General features: G+C 46.0%; 1 protein-coding gene across 3 annotated transcripts in view; it reads left to right on the plus strand.

Annotated features, from left to right (window-relative positions):
• The window catches only part of dock11 (dedicator of cytokinesis 11), a 274,194-nt gene that overhangs the window by 222,924 nt on the left and 29,517 nt on the right, over positions 1-21,753 (plus strand). For 2 of the 3 annotated variants that reach the window (XM_041195295.1, XM_041195296.1), the window contains 3 exons: positions 324-437; positions 2,097-2,243; positions 20,524-20,734. In XM_041195295.1, coding sequence (XP_041051229.1) covers positions 324-437; positions 2,097-2,243; positions 20,524-20,734 — 472 coding nt within the window. Of the gene's footprint in view, positions 1-323; positions 438-2,096; positions 2,244-13,652; positions 13,982-20,523; positions 20,735-21,753 lie in introns of those variants that run through there. The other variant, XM_041195297.1, reaches the window with a different exon arrangement.

Below are 21,753 nucleotides of genomic sequence, written 5' to 3' on the forward strand. Positions count from 1 at the left end.
GCAATGTCCAGACATCAGTGTGCAGGCTCCTAGCCCACTCATTTCTCCTGCACCAATGTCAGGAATGGGATCAGGAGTCCTGGTCGCAGGTCCTACCCAGTGTTTTTAAAGCCCGCCCGACACACTTCAACACCTGTCAGATCGGGGAATTCCAGTCCTAAATGTCTAAGTTTGAATCTTTGGCATTCTCAGCTTTTACATAATATGTTTGGCTTGTATCTGTGCAGAGTAATCCGTGGTCTGTCTCAGTGCCAGATTTATAAACCACTTATCCAGTGTCTTGTATGAACCTGTTCATAAGTTCTTGTCTCTCTTTATTTTAGAAACTTGCTTTCATATATAACACACTGAATGAAGCTTATAAGAAAATAATTCATGTCCTTCACACGGGGCGGAGACTGCTGGGAACATTTTTCCGAGTAGCTTTTTATGGTCAGGTGAGTGGTATGATGCAAGATGGATGCCTGCACACTTAAAGGGATTGTACCCAACTGTGGAATTTTTCTCAATCTCAGAGCATTCCAAAGTGCTTTATAACAGCAATTTGCATTTATATAGCACCTTTAATGTAATAAAAACACCCCAAGGCGCTTCACAGGATCATTATGAGACAAAATATTGCACCGAACCACATAAAGAGATGTTAGGGCCAATGACAGAAGTTTGTTCAAAGAGAGAGGTTTTAAGGAGTGTCTTAAAGGAAAACAGTGAGGCGGAGAGATTTAGGGAGGGAATTCCAGAGTTTGGGACCAGGCAACTGAAGGCACAGCCACCAGTGTTGGAGTGGCTAAAATTGAGAATGCTCAAGAGACTGGAATTAGAGGAGTGCATATATTTCAAAGGACCATGGGGCTGGAGGAGATTACAGAGATAGGCCATGGAGGCATTTGAAAACAAGGATGAGAATTTTAAAATCCTGGCGTTTTTTAGCCAGCTATCAATGTAGGTCAGTTAGTTTTACAGCCAATGAAGCACTTTTGAAATATAATCACTGCTGTAATGTAGCAAATGTGGCGGCCAGTTGCTCCTACGAACAGCAATGTTCGTAACAATAAGCAGATAATGTGTTTTTGTGATGTTGATAGAGGATTAAATATTGGCCAGGGCACTGGTAGCACTCCCCTGCCATTCTTCAAATAGTGCCATGGAACCTTGTGCATCCACCTGAGAGGATAGATGGGGTCTCCATTTTAAACCTCATCCAAAAGATGGCACCTTTGACAGTGCAGCACTTCCTCAGTATGCACTGTTATGTCAACTTAGTTTTGTTGTCAGCAAGTCTCTGGAGCAGCTACTTGAACCTGCAATTCTCTGATTCAAAGCCACAGATCACACTGCAAGTAAATATCTTATTTAGAGCACCCAGAACAAGTGAAAAATGTACAACCTGGGCACTGCATTCTCCAGCACCTGGCTATGTGGGTACATTTGTGGATTCAGCTTTCTGCAATGTTTCGATGGAAAATGAGTGTCAATGTGTAATGTTCACTAAAAGTTCACTTACGTACAATGTATCTGTGCTGGGGAAGGAAATGCTAAACATGTCGACTGGTGTATCTACCATTCAGGTCCCAACAATGAATGTTTAGGATGCACCAATTCCATCGTTAACTATAACTGGAAATCAAGAAAGATGCAGGGTCATTAACATAAGAGCATAAGAAATAGGAGCACGAGTGGGTCATATGATCGTGGCTGATCTTCTACATCAATTCCACTATCCCTTAATTCCCTTAGTATCCAAATCTCTGGAGCAGAGAATTCTAGATTCACAACCCCCTGGGTGCAATAATTTCTCCTCATCTCAGTCCTAAATGATTAACGACTTATCCTGACGCTGTGCCATTGTGTTCACTGTGAAACAACCTCTCAGCATCTACCCTGTTAAGCTCTCTAAGAATTTTATATCTTTCAGAGATCATCTCTCATTCTTCTAAACTCCAGAAAATATAGGCCTTCCTACTCAACCCTTCCTCCACCCTCTCATGCCAGTTTGATGAATCTTCATTGTACTTCCTCTAAGGCAAATGTATCCTTCCTTAGGTAGGGAGGCCATAACTGTAAACTCTTGATCTTTTTGGGTGTTTTTATCATAGAGTTTCTTTGAAGAGGAAGATGGAAAAGAATACATCTACAAGGAGCCCAAGCTGACCAGGCTGCCTGAAATATCTGAGAGACTTCTCAAACTATACAGTGACAAGTTTGGAGCTGAGAATGTGAAAATCATCCAGGATTCTAACAAGGTAAGCTATAGTCTGCACTCTTGTTAGGGAACTGAGGTCTAGCTTTATCACCAAGCAGGGTGTAGTCTGATCTGCTCTAATTGACAACTCTCAGCATTCTTCTGTTTCACGCAGTAAACTGTTTATTGTATACATGTGTGGTCTCCAGAAGCTTGGCTTACAATATATATAATCATAACTTTTTTTAACTTATTATTTTACGGAATGTGGGCATCTTTAGCCAGGCCAGCATTTATTACCCATCCCTAATTGTCCTTGAGAAGGTGGTGGTGAGCTGCCTTCTTTACCAGCTGCAGTCTATGTGGTGTAGGTACACCCACAGTGCTGTTAGGGAGGGAGTGCCAGGTTTTTGACCCAACGACAGTGAAGGAATGGCAATATATTGCCAAGTCAGGATGGTAACTGGCTTGGAGGGGAACTTCCAGGTGGTAGTGTTCACATCTATCTGCTGCCCTTGTCCTTCTAGATGGTAGTGGTCGGGTTTGGAAGATGCTGTCTAAGGAAGCTTGGTGAATTCCTGCAGTGCATCTTATAGATGGTACACACTGATGCCACTGTTCGGTGGTGGAGGGAGTGAATGTTTGTGGATGTGGTGCCAATCAAGCAGGCTGCTTTGTCCTGGATGGTGTTGGGCTTCTTGAGTGTTGTTGGAGCTGCATTCATCCAGGCAAGTTGGGTGTATTCCATCACACACCTGACTTGTGCCTTGTAGATAGTGGACAGGCTTTGGGGAGCCAGGAAATGAGTTACTCGCTGCAGGATTCCTAGCTTCTGACCTGCTCTTGCAGCCACAGTATTTATGGGGCTAGTCCAGTTCAGTTTCTGGTCAATGGTAACCCCCCAGGATGTTGATACTGGGGGATTCAGCGATGATAATGCCATTGAATGTCACGGGGAGATGATTGGATTCACTGTTATTGGAGATGGTCATTGCCTGGCACTTGTGTAGTGTAAATGGAACTTGCCACTTATCAACCCAAATCTGAAAGTTGTCCAAGTCTTGTTCATTTGGGCACAGACTCCTTCAGTATCTGAGGAGTCACGAATGGTGCTGAATATTGTGCAATCATCAGCGAACCTCCCCACCCCTGAGCTTATGATGGAAGGAAGGTCATTGATGAAGCAGCTGAAGATGGTTGGGCCTGAGACATTACCCTGAGGAACTCCTGCAGTGATGTACTGTGGGACTTGAATGATTGACCTCCAACAAACACAATTATCTTCCGTTGTGCTAGGTACGATTCCAACCAGCAGAGAGTTTTCCCCCTGATTCCCTTTGACTTCCATTTCGCTAAGATCATAAGACGTAGGAGCAGAAATAGGCCATCTGGCCCATCGAGTCTGCTCCAGCACTCAATGAGGTCATGGCTGATCTGATAATTCTCAGCTCCATTTCCTGCTGTTACCCCATAACCCTTGATTCCCTTACTAATTAAAAATCTGCCTATCTCAGTCTTGAATATACTTAACAACCCAGCTTCTACAGCCCTCTGCAGTAAAGAATTCCGCAGTTTGAAGAAAAGAAATTCCTCCTCATCTCTGTTTTAAGTAGGTGCCCCCTTACTCTGAAATTATGCCTTCTGGTCCTAGACTCTCCCACAAAGGGGAAACAATGTCTCAGCATCTACCCTGTCAAGCCCCCCTATATGGGCAGGATATTGAGGTCGGCGATCGGGGGCAGGGCCTGCTCGCCAATGCATAAAATGACGCGGGATGACGTCAGGTGAAACTCCCAACTTCACCCCATGTCGTTTCAATTTTCAGGTTGGCGGGGGCGCAGCCGAATCAGCTGTGCGCCCGCTGACCTATCAATGACCAATTGAGGCCATTTAAAAAGTAATTGAACTAGTTAAAGGACCTGCCCGTCCAACCTTAAGTTTGGCGGGCAGGCCGGGAGCCCTGGTGGGCTTCAGAAAAAACATGAAACCACATCCATGAGCGGGATGAGGTTTCATGTAGGTTTTTAAAAATTTAATAAAAGTTTAATTAAAAGTGATGGACATGTCTCAACTTGTGACAGTGTCACATGAGGGGACATGTCAGGGAAATTTTATTTTTCTACAATTAACTTTTTTAAATTTTGCGCCGATCTCCCTAAGCCTCAGCGAGATGAGCGCACTCTTTCATGTGCACACGTGAAAGAGCGCACTCTCAGCTTAGGGAATCCCCTTAGATAAAGGGACCAAAACTGTTCACAATATTCTAGGTGTGGTCTAACTAGTGCCTTGTATACTTTTCACAAGATTTTTCTATTTTTATGCTCCATTCCCTTTGAAATAAAGGCCAACATTCCATTTGCCTTCCCTATTACCTGCTGAACCTGTATATTAGCTTTTTGTGATTCATGCACATGGACTCCAAATTCCTCTATGCCACAGATTTCTTCAGTCTTTCTCCATTTAAATCATATTCAGCTCCTCTATTCTTCTAGCCAAAGTGCATAACCTCACATTTTCCCATATTATATTCCATCTGCCATGTTTTTGCCCACTCACTTGACCTATTTATACCCCTCTGTAGACTCTGTCATCCTCACCACTTGCCTTCCCACCTATTTTTGTGTCATCCGCAAACTTGGCGATAGTACATTCACTTCCCTCATTCAAGTCATTAATATATATTGCAAATAACTGTGGCCCAGCACTGATCCCTGTGGCACTCCATTAGTTATAGGTTTGCCATCCTGAAAATGTACCCCCTTATCCGAACTCCCTGTCCTCCATTAGTTAGCCAATCCTCTATCCATGCTAATGTACTACCCCCAACACCATGGGTTCTTATGTTATTGAGTAGCCTTATCAAACACCTTTTGGAAATCCAAATATATTACATCAAATGGTTTCCCCTTTATCTATCTTGCTTGTTACCTCCTCAAAGAATTCTAATAAATTTGTTAGGCATGATTTCCCCTTCATGAAGCCATGCTGACTCTGCTTGATTATATTATGTATTTCTAAATGCTCTGCTATCACATCCTTTATAATAGACTCTGACATTTTCCCAATGACAGATATTAAGCTAACTGGCCTATAGTTACCTCTTTTCTGTCTCCCCTTTTTTAATAAGGGTGTTACAATGGCAGTTTTCCAATCCTCTGGGACTTTTCCAGAATCTAAGGATTCTTAGAAGATTATTACCAGTGCATCCAATATCTCTTTAGCTACTTTCTTTCATATCCTTGGATGCAACCCATCAGGTCCAGGTGACTTATTGGCCTTTAGCCCCATTAGTTTGTGTAGTACTTTTTCTCTAGTGATAGTTATTGTATTTATTCTCCACACCGGCAACCCCCCCCCCCCCGCCCCCACCCCCGCCCCCACCCCACCAACCCACCCACCCACACACAACTTTTTCCCCTTGATTATTTAGTAGTTTTGGAATGCTATTGTGTCTTCTACTATGAAGACTGATGCAAACTATTTATTCAACTCCTCTGCCATTTCCTAGTTCCCCATTATTATTTCCCCAGCCTCATTCTCTAAGGGGCCAATGTTCACTTTAGCCTCTCGCTTCCTTTTTATATAATTAAAGAAGCTCTTACTGTCTGCTTTTATATTACTTGACAGTTAATCTCAAAGTTTATTTTCTCCCACTGTTTTTTTTATCATCATTTGTTGATTTTTAAAACTTCCCTAGTCCTCTGGTTTACCACTAATCTTTGCCACATTATATGTTTTTCCTTTCAATTTAATACTATCCTTAACTTCCTTGGTTAACCATGGTTACTTTATCCCCTTCCTAGAATCCTTCTTCGTCACAGGGACATATCTTTGTTGTGAATCATGAACTATTTTCTTAAACGTCTGCCGTTGTTTTCGTCTTAGCAGAAAACCGTCTTTTCTGCTAAGATCCTATCCCAGTCCACTCCAGCCAACCCTGCCCTCGTTCCTCTGTAATTATCCTTATTTAAGTTCGGTGCAGTTGTTTCCAACCCAAGTTTCTCACTCTCAAACTGAATGCCATGTTATGTCATTGTTTCCGAGGGGAACCTTTACTCAGATCATTTATTAACTTGCCTCATTACACATTACCAAATCCAAAATATCCTGATCACTGGTTGGATCCACAACATATTGTTCTAGGAAACTGTCCCAAGTACACCCTATGGATTCTTGCTTGTGGCGACATCTGCCGATTTGAATTTCCCAATCTACACGAAGATTTAAGTCACCCATGATTAATATACTGCCTTTGTTTACATGCCCTCATTACCTCCCGATTTATTCCCTGTCCTACTGTATAACTATTGTTATGGACCTATGGACTACTCCCACCAGTGTCTTCGTCCCCTTGTTATTTCTTACCTCCAGCCATATGGATTTTACATCTTCTGATCCAAGATCATTTCTTGCTATCGTACTTATTCCAGCCTGTACTAACAAAGCTACCCCACCACCCTTTCCTTGCTGCCTGTCCGTTTGAAAATTCACATAGCCATGAACATTAGTTCCCAGCTTTGATCTCCTTATAACCTTGCCTCCATAGTGGCTATAAGATCATACCCATTACTCTCTGTGCCGTTAGTTCATTTATTTTGTTCCAAGTACTATGTGCATTTAAATAAGGAGCCATTAATTTTGCCTTTTTACCATTTTTTCCCCCTTTGACTGTATTTGCTGCTGTTTTTTATGTTTGTACACTCTGTCCCTTCCTGTCACACTCTGGGAATCATTACCTAAATGGCTGCCCTGCAAGGCTGCCATATCCTTTTGCTTTGTAAGCCCACATATCCCCTTTCCAGAACCGTCCCCCTCCCTCTATTTAGTTCAAAGCCCTCTCTACAGCCCTAGTTATTTGATTCACCAGGACACTGGTCCCAGCAGGGTTCAAGTGAAGCTCGTCCCACCAGAACAGCTTCCTTCTACCCCATTATTGGTGCCAGTGCCCCATGAAATGAAACCCATTCCTCTCACAACAATCTTTGAGCCGCACATTTAACTCCTTTACTTTATTTTCCCTATGCCAGTTTGCCCGTGGCTCAGGTACTAATCCCGCAATTATTACCTTGAAGGTTCTGTTTTTCAGTTTAGCTCCTAACTGTTCAAATTCTTTCAGCAGAACCTCCTTTCCAGACCTATTAATGTCATTGGTACCAATGTGGACGATGACAACTGGATCACTCCCCTCTCACTCCAAGTTCCTCTCCAGCCCTGAGGAGATGCCCTTAACCCTGGCACCAGGCAGGCAGCAAAGCCTTTGGGGCTCACACTCACGGCTGCAGAGAACAGCATCTATCCCCCTAATTATACTGTCCCTTACCACTACTACGTTCCTATTTCCTTCCCCTACTTAATTGGCTCCCTGTGCCACAGTTCTGTAGTCAGTTTACTCATCCTCCCCGTAGTCCCTGCTCTCATCCACACAGCTTGTAACTGTTGGACAGTTGCAGGAGCCGAGGCTCCTCAAACGCTACCCACTGGGTCCCCAATCCTGCTTCACCTGCAGTCACACCCTCCTGTCCCTAATCATGGACCAAATTTGAATTACCTAATCTGAAGGTGTGACCGCCTCCTGAAGCAAAGTGTCCAGGTAACTTTCCCCCTCCCTGACATGGCACAATGTCTGCAGCTCGGACTCCAGCTCCTTAACTCAGATCCCAAGTTCCTCAAGCTGCAAACACCTGGCACAGATGTGTTCGCTGTGGACCACCTTGGTGTCCAGCATACCCACATGCTGCAGCAGCAACACATCACCCGTCCTGCCATCGCTATCATATTTTATTTAATTTATTAATTAATTAAAAGCAGCACTATGGGTGCACCTACACCACAGGCACTGCAGTGGTTCTGGAAGGCAGTTCACCACCACCTTCTCAAGGGCAACTGGGGATGGGCAATAAGTGCTGGCCAGCCAGCGAAGCCCACATCCCATGAATGAATGAAAAAAAATTACTGTTGTATCCCTGCTCTTTCCACTTGAAGAATCCCCCACTCTTTACACTTTATTGTAATTATTTTTTTAACACCAGTATCAATCTTATACTCAACAAGCTATTTTTAAGAAAAAGAGAAAAGAAGACTAGAGACCTGAACACCCAAACCAAAGACCTTACTTTTACTTTAAAGACTAGAAATACTCACCAATTCTATTCACCAATCAGCTGCTTTCCCAGAACGCATTGTGGTTCATGACTTCACTCCGCCACTGGTCTCATGCGCTCTTTTTAAAATTAAGTCTCTCCCCGCTCTTGCACTCTCTTCTAGATGCTGCTGACTGCCTGTCCCAGGGTCCTCCTCTCACACTCTCCTCTCGGTGCTGCTGACTACCTGTCCCAGGTTCCTCCTCCTGCACTCTCCTCTAGTTGCTGCTGACTGCCTGTCGCAGAGTCCTCCTCTTGTACTCTCCTCTAGGTGCTGCTTGACTGCCTGTCGCAGAGTCCTCCTTTCACACACTCCTCTAGGTGCTGCTGACTGCCTGTCCCAGGGTCCTCCTCTCTCACTCTCCTCTAGGTGCTGCTGACCGCCTGTCCCAAGGTCCTCCTCTTGCACTCTGCTCTAGTTGCTGCTGACTGCCTGTCGCAGAGTCCTCCTCTCGCACTCTGCTCTAGGTGCTGCTGACTGCCTGTCCCAGGGTTCTCCTCTCGCACTTTCCTCTAGTTGCAGCTGACTGCCTGTCCCAGAGTCCTTCTCTCGCACTCTGCTCTAGGTGCAGCTGACTGCCTGTCCCAGGGTCCTCCTCTCACACTTTCCTCTAGGTGCTGCTGACTGCCTGACTCGGGGTCCTCGTCTCGCACTCTCCCCTCTTCTTAGTAAGGCTCCTTGATGCCGTACTCCTCAAATGCTGCCTTGATGTCAACGGCAGTCTCTTTCACTTCACCTCTTGAATTCAGCTCTTTTGTCCTTGCTTGACCAAGGCTTTAATGAGGTCAGGAGCTGAGTGGCCCTGGTAGAACTCAAAATGTGTGTGTGTGAGCAGGTTATTTCTGAGTTAGTGCTGCTTGATAACACTGTCGATGACACCTTTCAGCTTTTTGCTGATGATCAAGAGTAGACAGATGGGGCAATAATTGGCTGGGTTGGATTTGTCCTCCTTTTTATGGACAGAACATACCTGGGCAATGCCAGGTAAATGCCAGTGTTGTAGTTGTACTGGGACAGCCTGGCTAAGGACGCAGCCAGTTCTGGAGCTTCAGTACTTTGCTGGAATGTTGTCAGAGCTCATAACCTTTGCAGTATCCAGTGCCAATTGAATTGGCTGAAGACTGGCATCTGTGATGCTGGGGACCTCAGGTGGAGGGCAAGATGGATCACCCACTCATTACTTCTGGCTGCGGATCACTGCAAATGCTTCAGCTTTCTCTTTTGCACTGTTGTGCTGGGCTCCCCCATCATTGAGGGTGGGAATATTTATAATCTACTCTATATCTTATACACTCTTTTTGGGGCTTATCGTGGTTAGAACAGATAAAACCCTTTCCTTCCTCCCTATCTTGCTATATTCTGACTAATTGATTTTGTGAAGTGTTTTATCATTCACGATCTGAATATCAATATTTTCTCAAGCTAACTCCATTTTCCCGTAATGCACATTAGATCAGGCTTTTTATGTTAATGTCTCTAAAACCTACAGTGTTGCACTCCCATGGGCATATTGCCCTTCACCAGCCCATGAAAGCAAGGGGAATAAGGCAGCTTGGCAGAAGGTGTTGGCAATGAGTGCTATGATCACTGCCCCTCCCCCTATTCCCCAGCAAGCTGGCATTCATGGACAGCTTGCTGCACGGAACCCCACCCCCCACCTCAAACGCCTGCCTTCCCCCTTCCCAACCCCATCATCTTGTCTTCCCAGGAGGAAGATTCACTGCGCCTTGGCGAGATGCTGCCCTATCATAATGTGCCATCGGCATAGCTGGCTTGTGGCTGCTTCACGACTCCGCCGAGGGACACTGAAGAGGGTGGGAGGTGTCCTAAAGCGGGTAAGCTGCATTAGGTCAAGGAAGGAATCCCTGCAGCCCTACCTCACTGACCACAGGTGCTTTGAATAAAAATGCAGGCTTTATGGAGGCTGTACCACTTTCTGTAGCCTGGAGCCTGAGCCACTGACTATGCTTTATGAATGTAGTTACATCAAAATTTACACCACTTTGTATGGAGCTTACTAAGGAAGCTTGTGTGCTGATGAACAATGTAATTTTCCAGCACCAATGAGCATTAGGGCAAATCAGGGCCCAGGTCAAGAATAGGCTAGATAGGTGTTTAAAAGAAAGGGAAAGAAAGAGATTTGGAAACTGGGTGAGATCAGGGGATTGGGATGCTGTTCATGTGAAGGATAAACACCAACACTGACTGGTCAGGTGGATCAGTCTGGTTCTGTGTTGTAATTTTGATATAAATCTTTGTTTGGAGAGGCTTTCAGACATTGAATTTAAGCTGGTGCATGGGTTATTTTTAAGTATTTGTAAAGAAATTCTGTTTTGACAGATTGTTTTACCTGATCTGAACATGTTTGAATGCCTTCCTTGTTGTCACAACCAAAAGCTGTTCACCTGTTCCCCCAAGGAATATAATTGTAAAGCTTCACGCATTTGGAGCGACGGCCAGATGTCTGTTCCCTTTAGGCTGTCTTGAGTGTCTCCAGCCATCATATCCTTTTCATTATTGGCCTGTGGCATTGACGTGGACTTGATTCACATCCACAAACATGGACAATGCTGTTCCAAAAACAGCTGGCAGAGGTGCAACCTTGAGAGTAATCTTGATAACATTTCTGGGTAAACAGGTGCTCAAGCTGGCACTTCAGGGAGCTCCTTGACATGGGATAATTGCCCAATAAATGGGACTCCTGCTGTGGTGCAGGAATCAAATGGGCAGCTAGCTTAAATGCAGAGATAAAAACAAAAAAACTGCGGATGCTGGAAATACAAAACAAAAACAGAATTACCTGGAAAAACTCATCAGGTCTGGCAGCATTGGCGGAGAAGAAAAGTGAGGACTCGAAACGTCAACTCTTTTCTTCTCCGCCGACGCTGCCAGACCTGCTGAGTTTTTCCAGGTAATTCTGTTTTTGTTTTAGCTTAAATGCAGGTTGAGACAAATATTCGCTGATGTAAATAAAGATAAAATACAGAAGAATTATGCAGAAACAGAAAACAATGGGAAAACTCAGCAGGAGACTTACACATTAGTGCTATAGCCCAGAATATGTTAACAGCAGCACCAGGTCTAGTGTTTGTTATAATAAGGCCACTATCAGGCATGGCTCACTGTGTAGCGCTCTCAACCTTTAAGTCAGAAGGTCATGAGGTCAAGTCCCATGCCAGGGACTTGGGGAAAATATTCCATGTTTGCCCTCTCAGGTGGATATAAAAGATCCCTTGATATTTTCTCCCAGGCCCTGGCCAATATCTATCCCTCAAACAACATCGTTAAAAGAACAGATTATCGGGCATTATCTCATTGCTGTTTGTGGATAATATTGGCTGTAACTTTCCGACAAAACAACAATAAGCACTTTGGAATGTATTGAGATCACGACAGATATGTTAAAGTATTCTCTGCATCTAATCAGCTCCCAGCTCCCTCTTGAGATTTTCAAGTGATTTAAGAGGGGCCAGTAATTTTGATGCTGACTTATGGAAAGTACAAGTTTAGACATAAGTCCCAAGTGGGTACTGTTGACTGTAACCCTCCTTTTCTCTTAAATCAAGGTGAAAACTTTCCACTGATGGTTCAGAATGATAACTAAGCTCATTAGTGAGTGGGCAGAATTAGCCTATTTTCCCCACACAGTTTCCTTTTCTATTTGAGGTGAATATGTCGAGATATAAGTCATACCCAGAATAGGGTTTAACAGGAAGCTTCACACAGCAAAGGGTAGCAGCACAAAACAACAACTGTCATAATCCTTTTCATAGAAGAAATAGAACAAACAGAATAGAATCAGAAATCATTAAACACAATTTGAACAAGATGCAAGCAAAGCACTGTTGTTCATTTCTGGAGGAATAGAGTTCAAAAGCAGGGAAGTTATGTTAAACTTAAATAAAATCTTAGTCCACATTTAGTGTATTGTGCTAATTTTTCGTATCCATATTATAAAAAAGAAATAAGTCAGGACTTTTAAGATAGTGGGGTTTCCCTTCTTGCCATCTGAAGAGTCACCAGAGAACACGTCCCCATTGATACTGCCTGCCCCACAGCAATTTCATGCTCCAACAAATGTTAATTGGCTTCAGGCAGGACTTCCACCCATCACTCTGGAGGGAGTTCCATCTCAGAGAGCATCCGGCCAATCTGCTTGGCCGGCAGCACCAGAAGCTGCTGTAGACAGGACTGGGACTGTAAGCAGCCCCCACAGTCTAAAGGCTGAATTTTCTAGTTGGCCAGGGGGGGGAGCAGAGCAGGCACAGGCGGGCATGGATCTGATCACCGCTCGCGGGTCCATGCCGTCATTTAACGCGGGCAGGCCAATTAAGGAGTGGGTGGGTGGCGGCAGGCACACTCAGGCCGCCGGGCCCAATGATGACCTGACAGCCTGCATAAAGGAAGCCTCAGAAAGGCTGCTCTCGGCTGAGCAAAGGGCTGTGCAGAGGGACAATGAAGTTCATGCAAGTCCGGAGGGTAGGCCATCTGGCCAGGCCAGGCCGGAGGGTAGAGCCCCCCCTGTTTTTTGGATGACTGCCTTGTTGCCCTCCTCGAGAAGGTGGCAGCACGGCGGGAGGTGCTGGTTCTCCAGGATGGGAGGAGGAGGCTCCCCGCATGACGAAATGTGCCTGGGAGGAGGTGACGGAGGTGGTGAGCTCCTGCGATGTGGTGCAGTGCACCTGGATCCAGTGTCGCAAACGCATCAACGACTTGTCTCACTCTGGCAGGGTGAGTACCATGTTGGCATTGGTCACTTAACCCAGCAGGTTGCTTACCCTCTGCTGCCGCCACCCCCCAAGTCTGAGTGTAGTGACTGCATTGAATCATTGACGGCATTTGTCCTCCTCTGGGTGGGCAAGCAGATATTGCCCATGCCGAGGTCAGCCTGAGAGAGTGATGAAGAGATGTGTTTTGCCCCCACAGCATGTGTTACACAGAGTCCCACATGACTGGTTTGGGGGCAGCCTGGAGAAGCTGCACCTAGGCGCTGTGTTTGAACTGCAGAACCTGTCCAAGTCAGGGTGATGAGATGCTGGGAGGGGAGCTTCAAGGTGGCGTGGCAACGAACCATCTGCTGCCCTCTGCGCTCCACGTGCTTGTTCCTCCTTGTTATGGAAGATATCCCATGTGGTGCCTAATGTGATGTAGGCAGCATGTGTCCAAGGAGGAGGTGGGGGCATGGGAAACAGGTTGAGCATCTTTGTGTGAGTGTTGGGCAGCAGCAGGGTGAGGAGGCTCTGGAGCCCTGATATGTCCCACTCTGGGCCGTGCGCGAAGAGAGTTCATGTGCAATTTTCACAAATCAAGGCTTGTCTCTCATTTTCAGGAGAAGAATGCTCATAACACAGCAGAGTGTGTGGCGGTCATGTGCAGATCGCCATTCTTAGCCAGTTCGAGCAGGAGGCCCTGGATTGGCGAGGCGCCATGCACCCAAGTCAGCAGGCTGTCTCAGATACTACTCCGAGCGGTGGAGCAGCACCAAGACACAGCACCCGGAAAAGAAAACATAAGGCATCTTAGGCACACCACTGGTTTTTCACTGGCTTTTTGTGTTGGCCCAGGATGAGGCCCTTGTGATTTGTTCTGATTTGTAACACTGCTGTCTTTTTTCTTGCATAAGTTTGTTTGCTTGACATATTAAATTCAGATATGTCACCATGGCTGAGGGTGCCTCTTTTCTGCACGTGGATGATTTCCAAAAACGTAATAAGTACTTTCAGCTTTATTAACAAGGACCTTAGTTATTGCTCCTAACCTGGCAGATTTTGCACTTAGGTGTCGAGTATGGAGCCTGCAGCCCAGGCTTGTCCTGGAGGTCCATCTGTGGTGAGCTAGCTGAAGGTTCATTGGATTAAAGCCTCTCAGGTGTCCCTGCCTCCCTGGAGTATGCCCGGGTCAGCATCTACCCCTTCAGCATTCCCTTGTGCGTGCTCATCCTTGGACTCACTGCTGGACTTCATCGTCCACTGTGTCCTCCCTTTCCAGCGCAAGATTGTGGAGAGTGCAGCATGCAACCACTATCAGCGACACACAATCTAGCGGGTACTGGAGTGCACTCCCTGAGCAGTTCAGGCATCAGAAGCACATCTTGAAAAGACCAATGGTTCTCTCTACCACAGCCCTTGTGGTGCCATCACTTCTATTGTACCACTGCTCAGCTTCTGCCCTTGGATGGCAGAGAGGCATCATGAGCCACCTTCTGAGGGCATAGCCCTTGTCACCCAGCAGCCATCCATCCAGCCAAGCCAGAGCACTGAAGAGCCTCGGCACCTGGGAATGTTTGAGGATGTAGATGTCGTGGGAGCTGCCTGGGTACCTTGCACAAACTTGCAGAATCTGTATCCTGTGTTCACACACTATCTGCACAATCATGGAGTGGAAGCCCTTCCTGTTGACGAAGGCACTGGGCTCACCTGCTGGCGCCTTGATGGCCATATGTGTGCAGTCTACAGCACCCTGGACACGGGGGAAGCCAGCAATGGCCGCGAAGCCTCTGGCTGGCTGTGCCTGACTTGCCTCGTTCCAACAGAAGTGGATGAATGTCCGCCCGTCTGAACAGAGTGTCTGTAACCTGCTTGACACAAGTGTTGGCAGCTGATTGGGAGAATCCGTAAAGATCACCCACTGACCCCTGGAAGGAACCAGAGGCATAGAAGTTGAGGGTAGCTGTGACCTTCAGAGCCACTGGCATGGGGTGCCTACCCACTCAGCGGAGATCTCAGGCCCAATCAGCTGACAGATATAGTTGACTGTCTCCCTTGAGAGACGGAGCCTCCTTTGGCACTGCACCTCAGTCATATTGAGGTAGCTGCTTCGCCGCCTGTAAATCCTGGCAGCAGGATAGTGGCATCTTCTGCAGCCCCTTCTGTCTTGGTCCACTTCTTGGCCCCGCGCCCATTGTGCCTGCGCCCATCTTCTCAAAGGTGGCTCCCTTGGAGGCTGAATGTACACTCCTGGCCTCCTCCCCTTCTAGCCCTCCCTTCCTCCTCAGAGGAGCTGCCTCCAGTGGAGAGTTCAACTCCCATTCCCAGGCTATGGGAAAGCTTCCTGACATCTGGAGGGCTAGAAAAGATTACTCACTTTAGTGTGCTGACCTGAAGGTTAACAGTCCAGACAAAACAGCTCACACAGGCAAGTTTCAATAACTTTGAAAAATAAATACTTGACTGTGCACACTCGCAACCCCAGTGAGGCCTCTTATCCCGCCCGTGGATGAGGTTTATACTAATGTGTCCTGCCTGTTGCGCCCGTGCGCTGACCTAAAGATTGCATGGGCGCCGAAAAATTGGCGTCGATTGGTGAGTCAAGGGCCTTGTGGTCAGTTAATTCATGGCAGGTGCTCAGCGGATATCATCACGTGCCCACCCAACGAAATACCGTGCGTCGTTTTATGCGCAGATGTGCGGGGCCCACCCCCATACGCCAACAGGAAAATTCTGCCCTAAGTCCTGGGAGTCCAAGGCCAGTTAAGTGTGGGGTTCATGGGGCAGGGTGGGGGTGAGGCCCAGCGGTTTGGCAGAGGTGGGTGGAGGTGTCTGTGGAGATGCTTGGGGAGAGCCAGGAGATGAAGCACCTGCAGGGGCAAGACCTTGTGGGGTTAAAAGCCTGATGTGAAAAGGTTGCTGCCGATAGAGGTGCCCCTCCTCCCCCACTTTCCCCCCCAAAGCCTGAGCAGGATTAATTTTTGGGCTTACCCCCTGCCCCTGAACTCCTCCCACAAGCCTAAAAATTGAGACTGGGTGGGAAACGGCTCTTAAGTGGTCAATAGTTGGCTACTTAAGGGCCTCAAATGGGGCAAGGGCAGGCAGGCCAGCCTAGTCCTTGCAGAGTCAGGGCGGGTGGGAGCCCAATGGAAAGGCCATCTGAGAAATTTTACGGTCAGCTCCTGCCTACAAACCCGCCGGCAGGGGAACATAAAATCCTGCCCGTAGAGTCACTGGTGAAGAGGCAAAAAAGATTTACAAGGTTGACATCAGAACTGAGAGGCTATCACTATCAGGGAAGAACAGAACAGGCTAGGACTCCTTTCGCTTTTTTTTCTTTCGTGGGATAAGGAAGCCGCTAGCAAGGCTAGCATGGGTTATCCATCTGTAATCCGTGGTGAGCTGCCTTCTTGAACCACTGCAGTCCATGTAATGTAGGTCCATCCACAATGCTGTTAGGGAGAGGCATCCAGGATTTTGATCCAGTGACACTGAAGGTAAAGCGATATAGTTCCAAGGCTTGGAGGGGAGGTTGAGATGGTGGTGTTCCCACACATCTACTTCCCTTGTCCATCTAGATGGTTGAGGTTGCGGGTTTGGAAGGTGCTGTCGAAGGAGCCTTGATGAGTTGCTACAGAGCATGTTGTAGATGGTACACACTGCTGCCACTGTGCGTCGGTGGTGGAGGGAGTGATGTTGAAAATGATAGGTGGAGTGCCAATCAAGTGGGCTGCTTTGTCCTGGATGGTGTCAAGCTTCTTGAGTGTTGTTGAAGCTGTGCTCATCCAGGCAATTGGGGAGTATTCCATCACTCTCCTGACTTGTGCCTTGTAGATGGTGGACAGGCTTTGGGGAGTCAGGAGGTGAGTTACTCACCACAGGATTCCTAGCCTCTGATCTGCTCTTGTAGCCACAGTATTTATATGACAGGGCCAGTTCAGTTTGTGGTAACCCCCAGGATGATTTTGAGGGGGATTCAGCAAAGGTAATGCCCATGTATGTCATGGGACATGGCTAGATTCTCTCTTGTTTGAGAGGGTAATTTCCTGGCACTTGTGTGGTACAAATGTTACTTGCCACTTACCAATCTAAGCCTGAGTGCTGTCCAGGTCTTGTTACATATGGACATGGACTGCTTCAGTATCTGAGGAGTCACGAATGGTGCTGAACATCGTGCAGTCATCAGCAAACACTCCCACTTCTGACCTTGTGATGGAGGAAGGCTATTAATGAAGCAGCTGAAGAACTCCTGCAGTAATGTCCTGGAATTGAAATGATTGACCTCCAACAACCACCCTCTTGCTTTGTACTAGGTATGACTCCAATGAGTGAAGAAGTTTCTCCTCAATTCCTATTGATTTCAGTTTTGAGATGGATCCTTGATGCCACATCAAGTGGTCAAATGCTGCCTTGACATCTAGTGTAGTTACTCTCACCTCACCACTTGACTTCAGCTCTTTTGTCCATGTTTGGACCAAGACTGTAATGAGGTCAGGATCTAAGCAATCCTGGTGGAAACAAAACTGAGCATTATTGGGTTATTGTTGAGTAAGTGCTGCATGATAGCACTGTTGATGACACCTTCCATCACTTTGCTGATGATCGAAAGTAGACTGATCAGGCAGTAGTTGGCTGGATTGGACACATTCTGTTTTTTCTGTATGGACATGTATGGGAAATTTTCCACATTGCTGGGTAGATGACAGTGTTGTAGCTTTACTGGCACAGCTATTTCTGGAGCATTAACCTTCAGTACTATTGTTGCAAGGTTGTCAGGGCCCATAGTCTTTGCAGTATCCAGTGCCTTCAGTTGTTTCTTGATATCCAGAGGGGGCTGAGATGGATCATCCACTCAGCACTTCTGGCTGAAGATTGTTGCAAATGCTTCAGCCTTATCTTTTGCACTGATGTGCCTGGTTCTTCCGTCACTGAAGATGGGGATACTTGTGGAGCCTCCTCCTCCAGTGAGCTTAATTGTCCACCACTATTCATGACTGGATGTGGCAGGACTGCAGAGCTTAGATCTGATCTGTTGCTTGTGGGAGCACTCAGCTCTATCTGTCACTTGCTGCTTATCATGTTTGGTATGTAACATTCATGTTAAACATCACAAGGTTGCCACCTCATATTTAGCTATGCTGGGTGCTGCTCCTGGCATGCTTTCCTGCACTCTTTATTAAACCAGCATTGAACCTTGGCTTAATGGTAATGGTAAAGTGGGGGATATGCTGGACCATGAGGTTACAGATTGTGATTGAGTACAATTCTGCTGCTGCTGTTGGCCCACAGTGCCTCATGGATGCCCAGTGTTGAGTAGCTAGATCTATTTGAAATTTATCCCATTTAGCATGGTGGTAGTGCCACACAACACGATGCAGGGTATCTTCAATGGGAGGACAGGGCTTGATCTCCTCAAGGACTGTGTGGTGGTCACTCCTACCAATACTATCATGAACAGATGCTGTCTGGTAGGAGGCAGAGAGTGGGGCCTTCTCAGGATGCAGCCGGTGACTAGTGGAGTTCCGCAAGTGTCAGTGTTGGGACCACAACTTTTCACTTTATACATTAATGATCTAGATGAAGGAACTGAGGGCATTCTGGCTAAGTTTGTAGATGATACAAAGATAGGTGGAGGGACAGGTAGTATTGAGGAGGTGGGGAGGCTGCAGAAGGATTTAGACAGGTTAGGAGAATGGGCAAAGAAGCAGCAGATGGAATACAACATGGGGAAGTGTGAGGTCATGCACTTTGGTAGGAAGAATAGAGGCATAGACTATTTTCTAAATGGGGAGAGAATTCAGAAATCTGGAGTGCAAAGGGACTTGGGAGTCCTAGTCCAGGATTCTCTTAAGGTTAACTTGCAGGTTGAGTCGGTAGTTAGGAAGGCAAATGCAATGTTGGCATTTATTTCGAGAGGACTAGAATATAAAAGCAGGGATGTGCTGCTGAGGCTTTATAAGTCTCTGGTTAGACCACATTTAGAATATTGTGAGCAATTTTGGGCCCCGTATCTCAGGAAGTATGTGCTGGCCTTGGAGAGGGTCCAGAGGAGGTTCACGAGAATGATCCCAGGAATGAAAGGCTCAACATATGAGGAACGTTTGAGGACTCTGGGTCTATACTCGATGGAGTTTAGAAGGATGAGGGGGAATCAGATTGAAACTTACAGAATACTGGAAAGGCCTGGATAGAGTGGACATGGGGAAGATGTTTCCATTAGTAGGAGAGACTAGGACCCGAGGGCACAGCCTCAGAGTAAGGGGAAGACCTTTTAGAATAGAGATGAGGAGAAACTTCTTTAGCCAGAGTGGTGAATCTATGGAATTCATTGCACAGAAGGCTGTGGAGGCCAGGTCATTGAGTGTATTTAAGACCGAGATAGATAGGTTCTTGATTGGTAAGGGGATCAAAGGTTACAGGGAGAAGGCAGGAGAATGGGGTTGAGAAGCTTTTCAGCCATGATTGAATGGCAGAGCAGATTCGATGGGCCGAATGGCCTAATTTCTGCTCCTATGTCTTATGGTCTTATGCATCTGCAACAGGTAGATTCGTGAGGACAAGGTGCTTGCTGGTTCCCTCACTACCCGCTGCAGGGCTAGTCTGGAAGATATCTCCTTCAGGACTCAGCCAGTTCAGTCACTTGTGGTGCTACCAAGCCACTCTTGATCGTGAGCATTGAAGTCACGCACTGAAACTGTATTCTGTGCCCTTCGCACCCTCGGTGCTTCTTCCAAGTGGTTTTCAACATGGAGGAGCACTGATTCATGAGCTGAGGGAGGTTGGTAAGTGATAATCAGCAGGAGGTTTCCTTGCGCATATTTGACCTGATGCCACGAGACTTCTAGAAAAGAGAAAGCTGAGAGTTGACCTAATAAATTTCTCGAAAATTATGAAGGGGTTTGATAGGGTAGGCATAGAGAAAATGTTCCCACACAGGGTGGTATCCAAAACCAGAGCACATAACTATAAGATAATCATTATCAATGCAAGAGAAAATTCAGAAGAAACTTCTTTACCAGACAGTGGTGAGATTGAGTGGTTGAGGCAAATAGCGTTGACGCACAGAGAAGCATTCTCCAAACTATATGCTCAATGCTGAGATTGATAGATTTTTGTGCACTAAGGGAATCAAGGTACATGAGAAAAGGGAGCGAAAGTGAAGTTTTGTAGAGGTTCAGCCATGGTCTAATTGAATCGTGGAGCAGGCTCCCCTGCTCCCGTTTTTATGTAACCTGCATAGTTCTCTCAGCAAACAAACCCCGATTGATATAAAGATCTGTTTACTTATTAACTAGCCCTTAAGTTTAATGGAATACATATTCACCTTAGCAGCTGAATAATATATTTTGCTTTATTGGTGTAGCATTCCTGTCCTAAAGTAACAGTTTACACGGCTGCAGTAGACCCACTAGAAAGGTAATTTTGTTTTGTGTTTTAGTGTCTGACTACATTGATAAAACTTCGTTACTTTTTTCTTTTCCTTTTACTTTTTAGGTAAATGCAAAAAATCTGGACCAGAAATTTGCATATATTCAGGTAACTTTTGTAAATCCTTACTTTGATGAAAAAGAATTGCCTGAAAGGAAGACACATTTTGAAAGAAACCACAACATCACACGATTCGTTTTTGAGACCCCGTACACATTATCTGGGAAGAAGCAAGGAGGAATCGAGGAGCAATGCAAAAGGCGAACGATTCTAACAAGTAAGGCCAGCTTTATGTAAGAAATTGAATAGCAATAAGCAGAAAGACAAATCTATAGGGAGGATGTATGTTTGAAAGATCAAATTTGACCTTTCACAGAATTATAAAGTGGTTACTGCACAGAAAGTGGCCATTCAGCCCGGCATGTCTGTGCTGGCTCTCTGAAGGCACAATTCACCTATGCCACTCCCCTGCCCTCTCTCCATAGCCCTGCATATTCTTCCTTTTCAGATAATAATCCAATTCCCTTTTGAATGCCTCAATTGAATCTGCCTCCATCACACTCTCAGGCAGTGCTTTCCGGATCCTAATCACTCTTGGCATGAAGAAGTTTTCCCTCGTGTTGCCATTGCTCCTTTTGCTAATTAACCTTAAATCTGTGCTCTACGGTTCTCAATCATTCCACCAATGGGAACAGTTTCTCCCTATCTACTCAGCCCAGATCCCTCATGATTTTGAATACCTCCATCAAATCTCCTCTCAACCTTCTCTTCAAGGAAAACAGTACCAGCTTCTCCAATCTATCTACGTAACTGAAGTTCCTCATCCCTGGAACTATTTGCTTAAATATTTTCTGCACTCTATCACATCTTTCTTAAAGTGTGGCGCCGAGAACTGGGGTCAATACCCCAGTTGAAGACAAACCGGTATTTTATTCAAGTTCTATGCATCAGCATAGTTTGGTTGTAGACTCCTGTCAATATGTGTACTTCTCCTTCCCCACTCCAGGATTTAAGCTAATAATCCATGCTCCCAATCCAGTTCAGTACTGAGGGAGTGCTGCATTGTCAGAGGTGCCATCTTTTGGATGAAACATTAAACTTAACCTGTCTGCCTTTTCAGGTGGATGTCAAACATTCCTTGGCACTCTTTAAAGGAGGGAAGTTCTGCCAGTGCCCTCGATAACACCTATCAACCAACACGAATAAATCAGTTTATCTAATCAGATTTTTCATTGCTATTTATAGGAGCTTGCTCTGCCTGAATTTGGCTGCTGCATTTCCTACATTACAACAATG

The sequence above is a fragment of the Carcharodon carcharias genome, chromosome 9 (assembly GCF_017639515.1).
Source record: "Carcharodon carcharias isolate sCarCar2 chromosome 9, sCarCar2.pri, whole genome shotgun sequence".
In the NCBI taxonomy this organism is placed as follows: Eukaryota; Metazoa; Chordata; class Chondrichthyes; order Lamniformes; family Lamnidae; genus Carcharodon; species Carcharodon carcharias.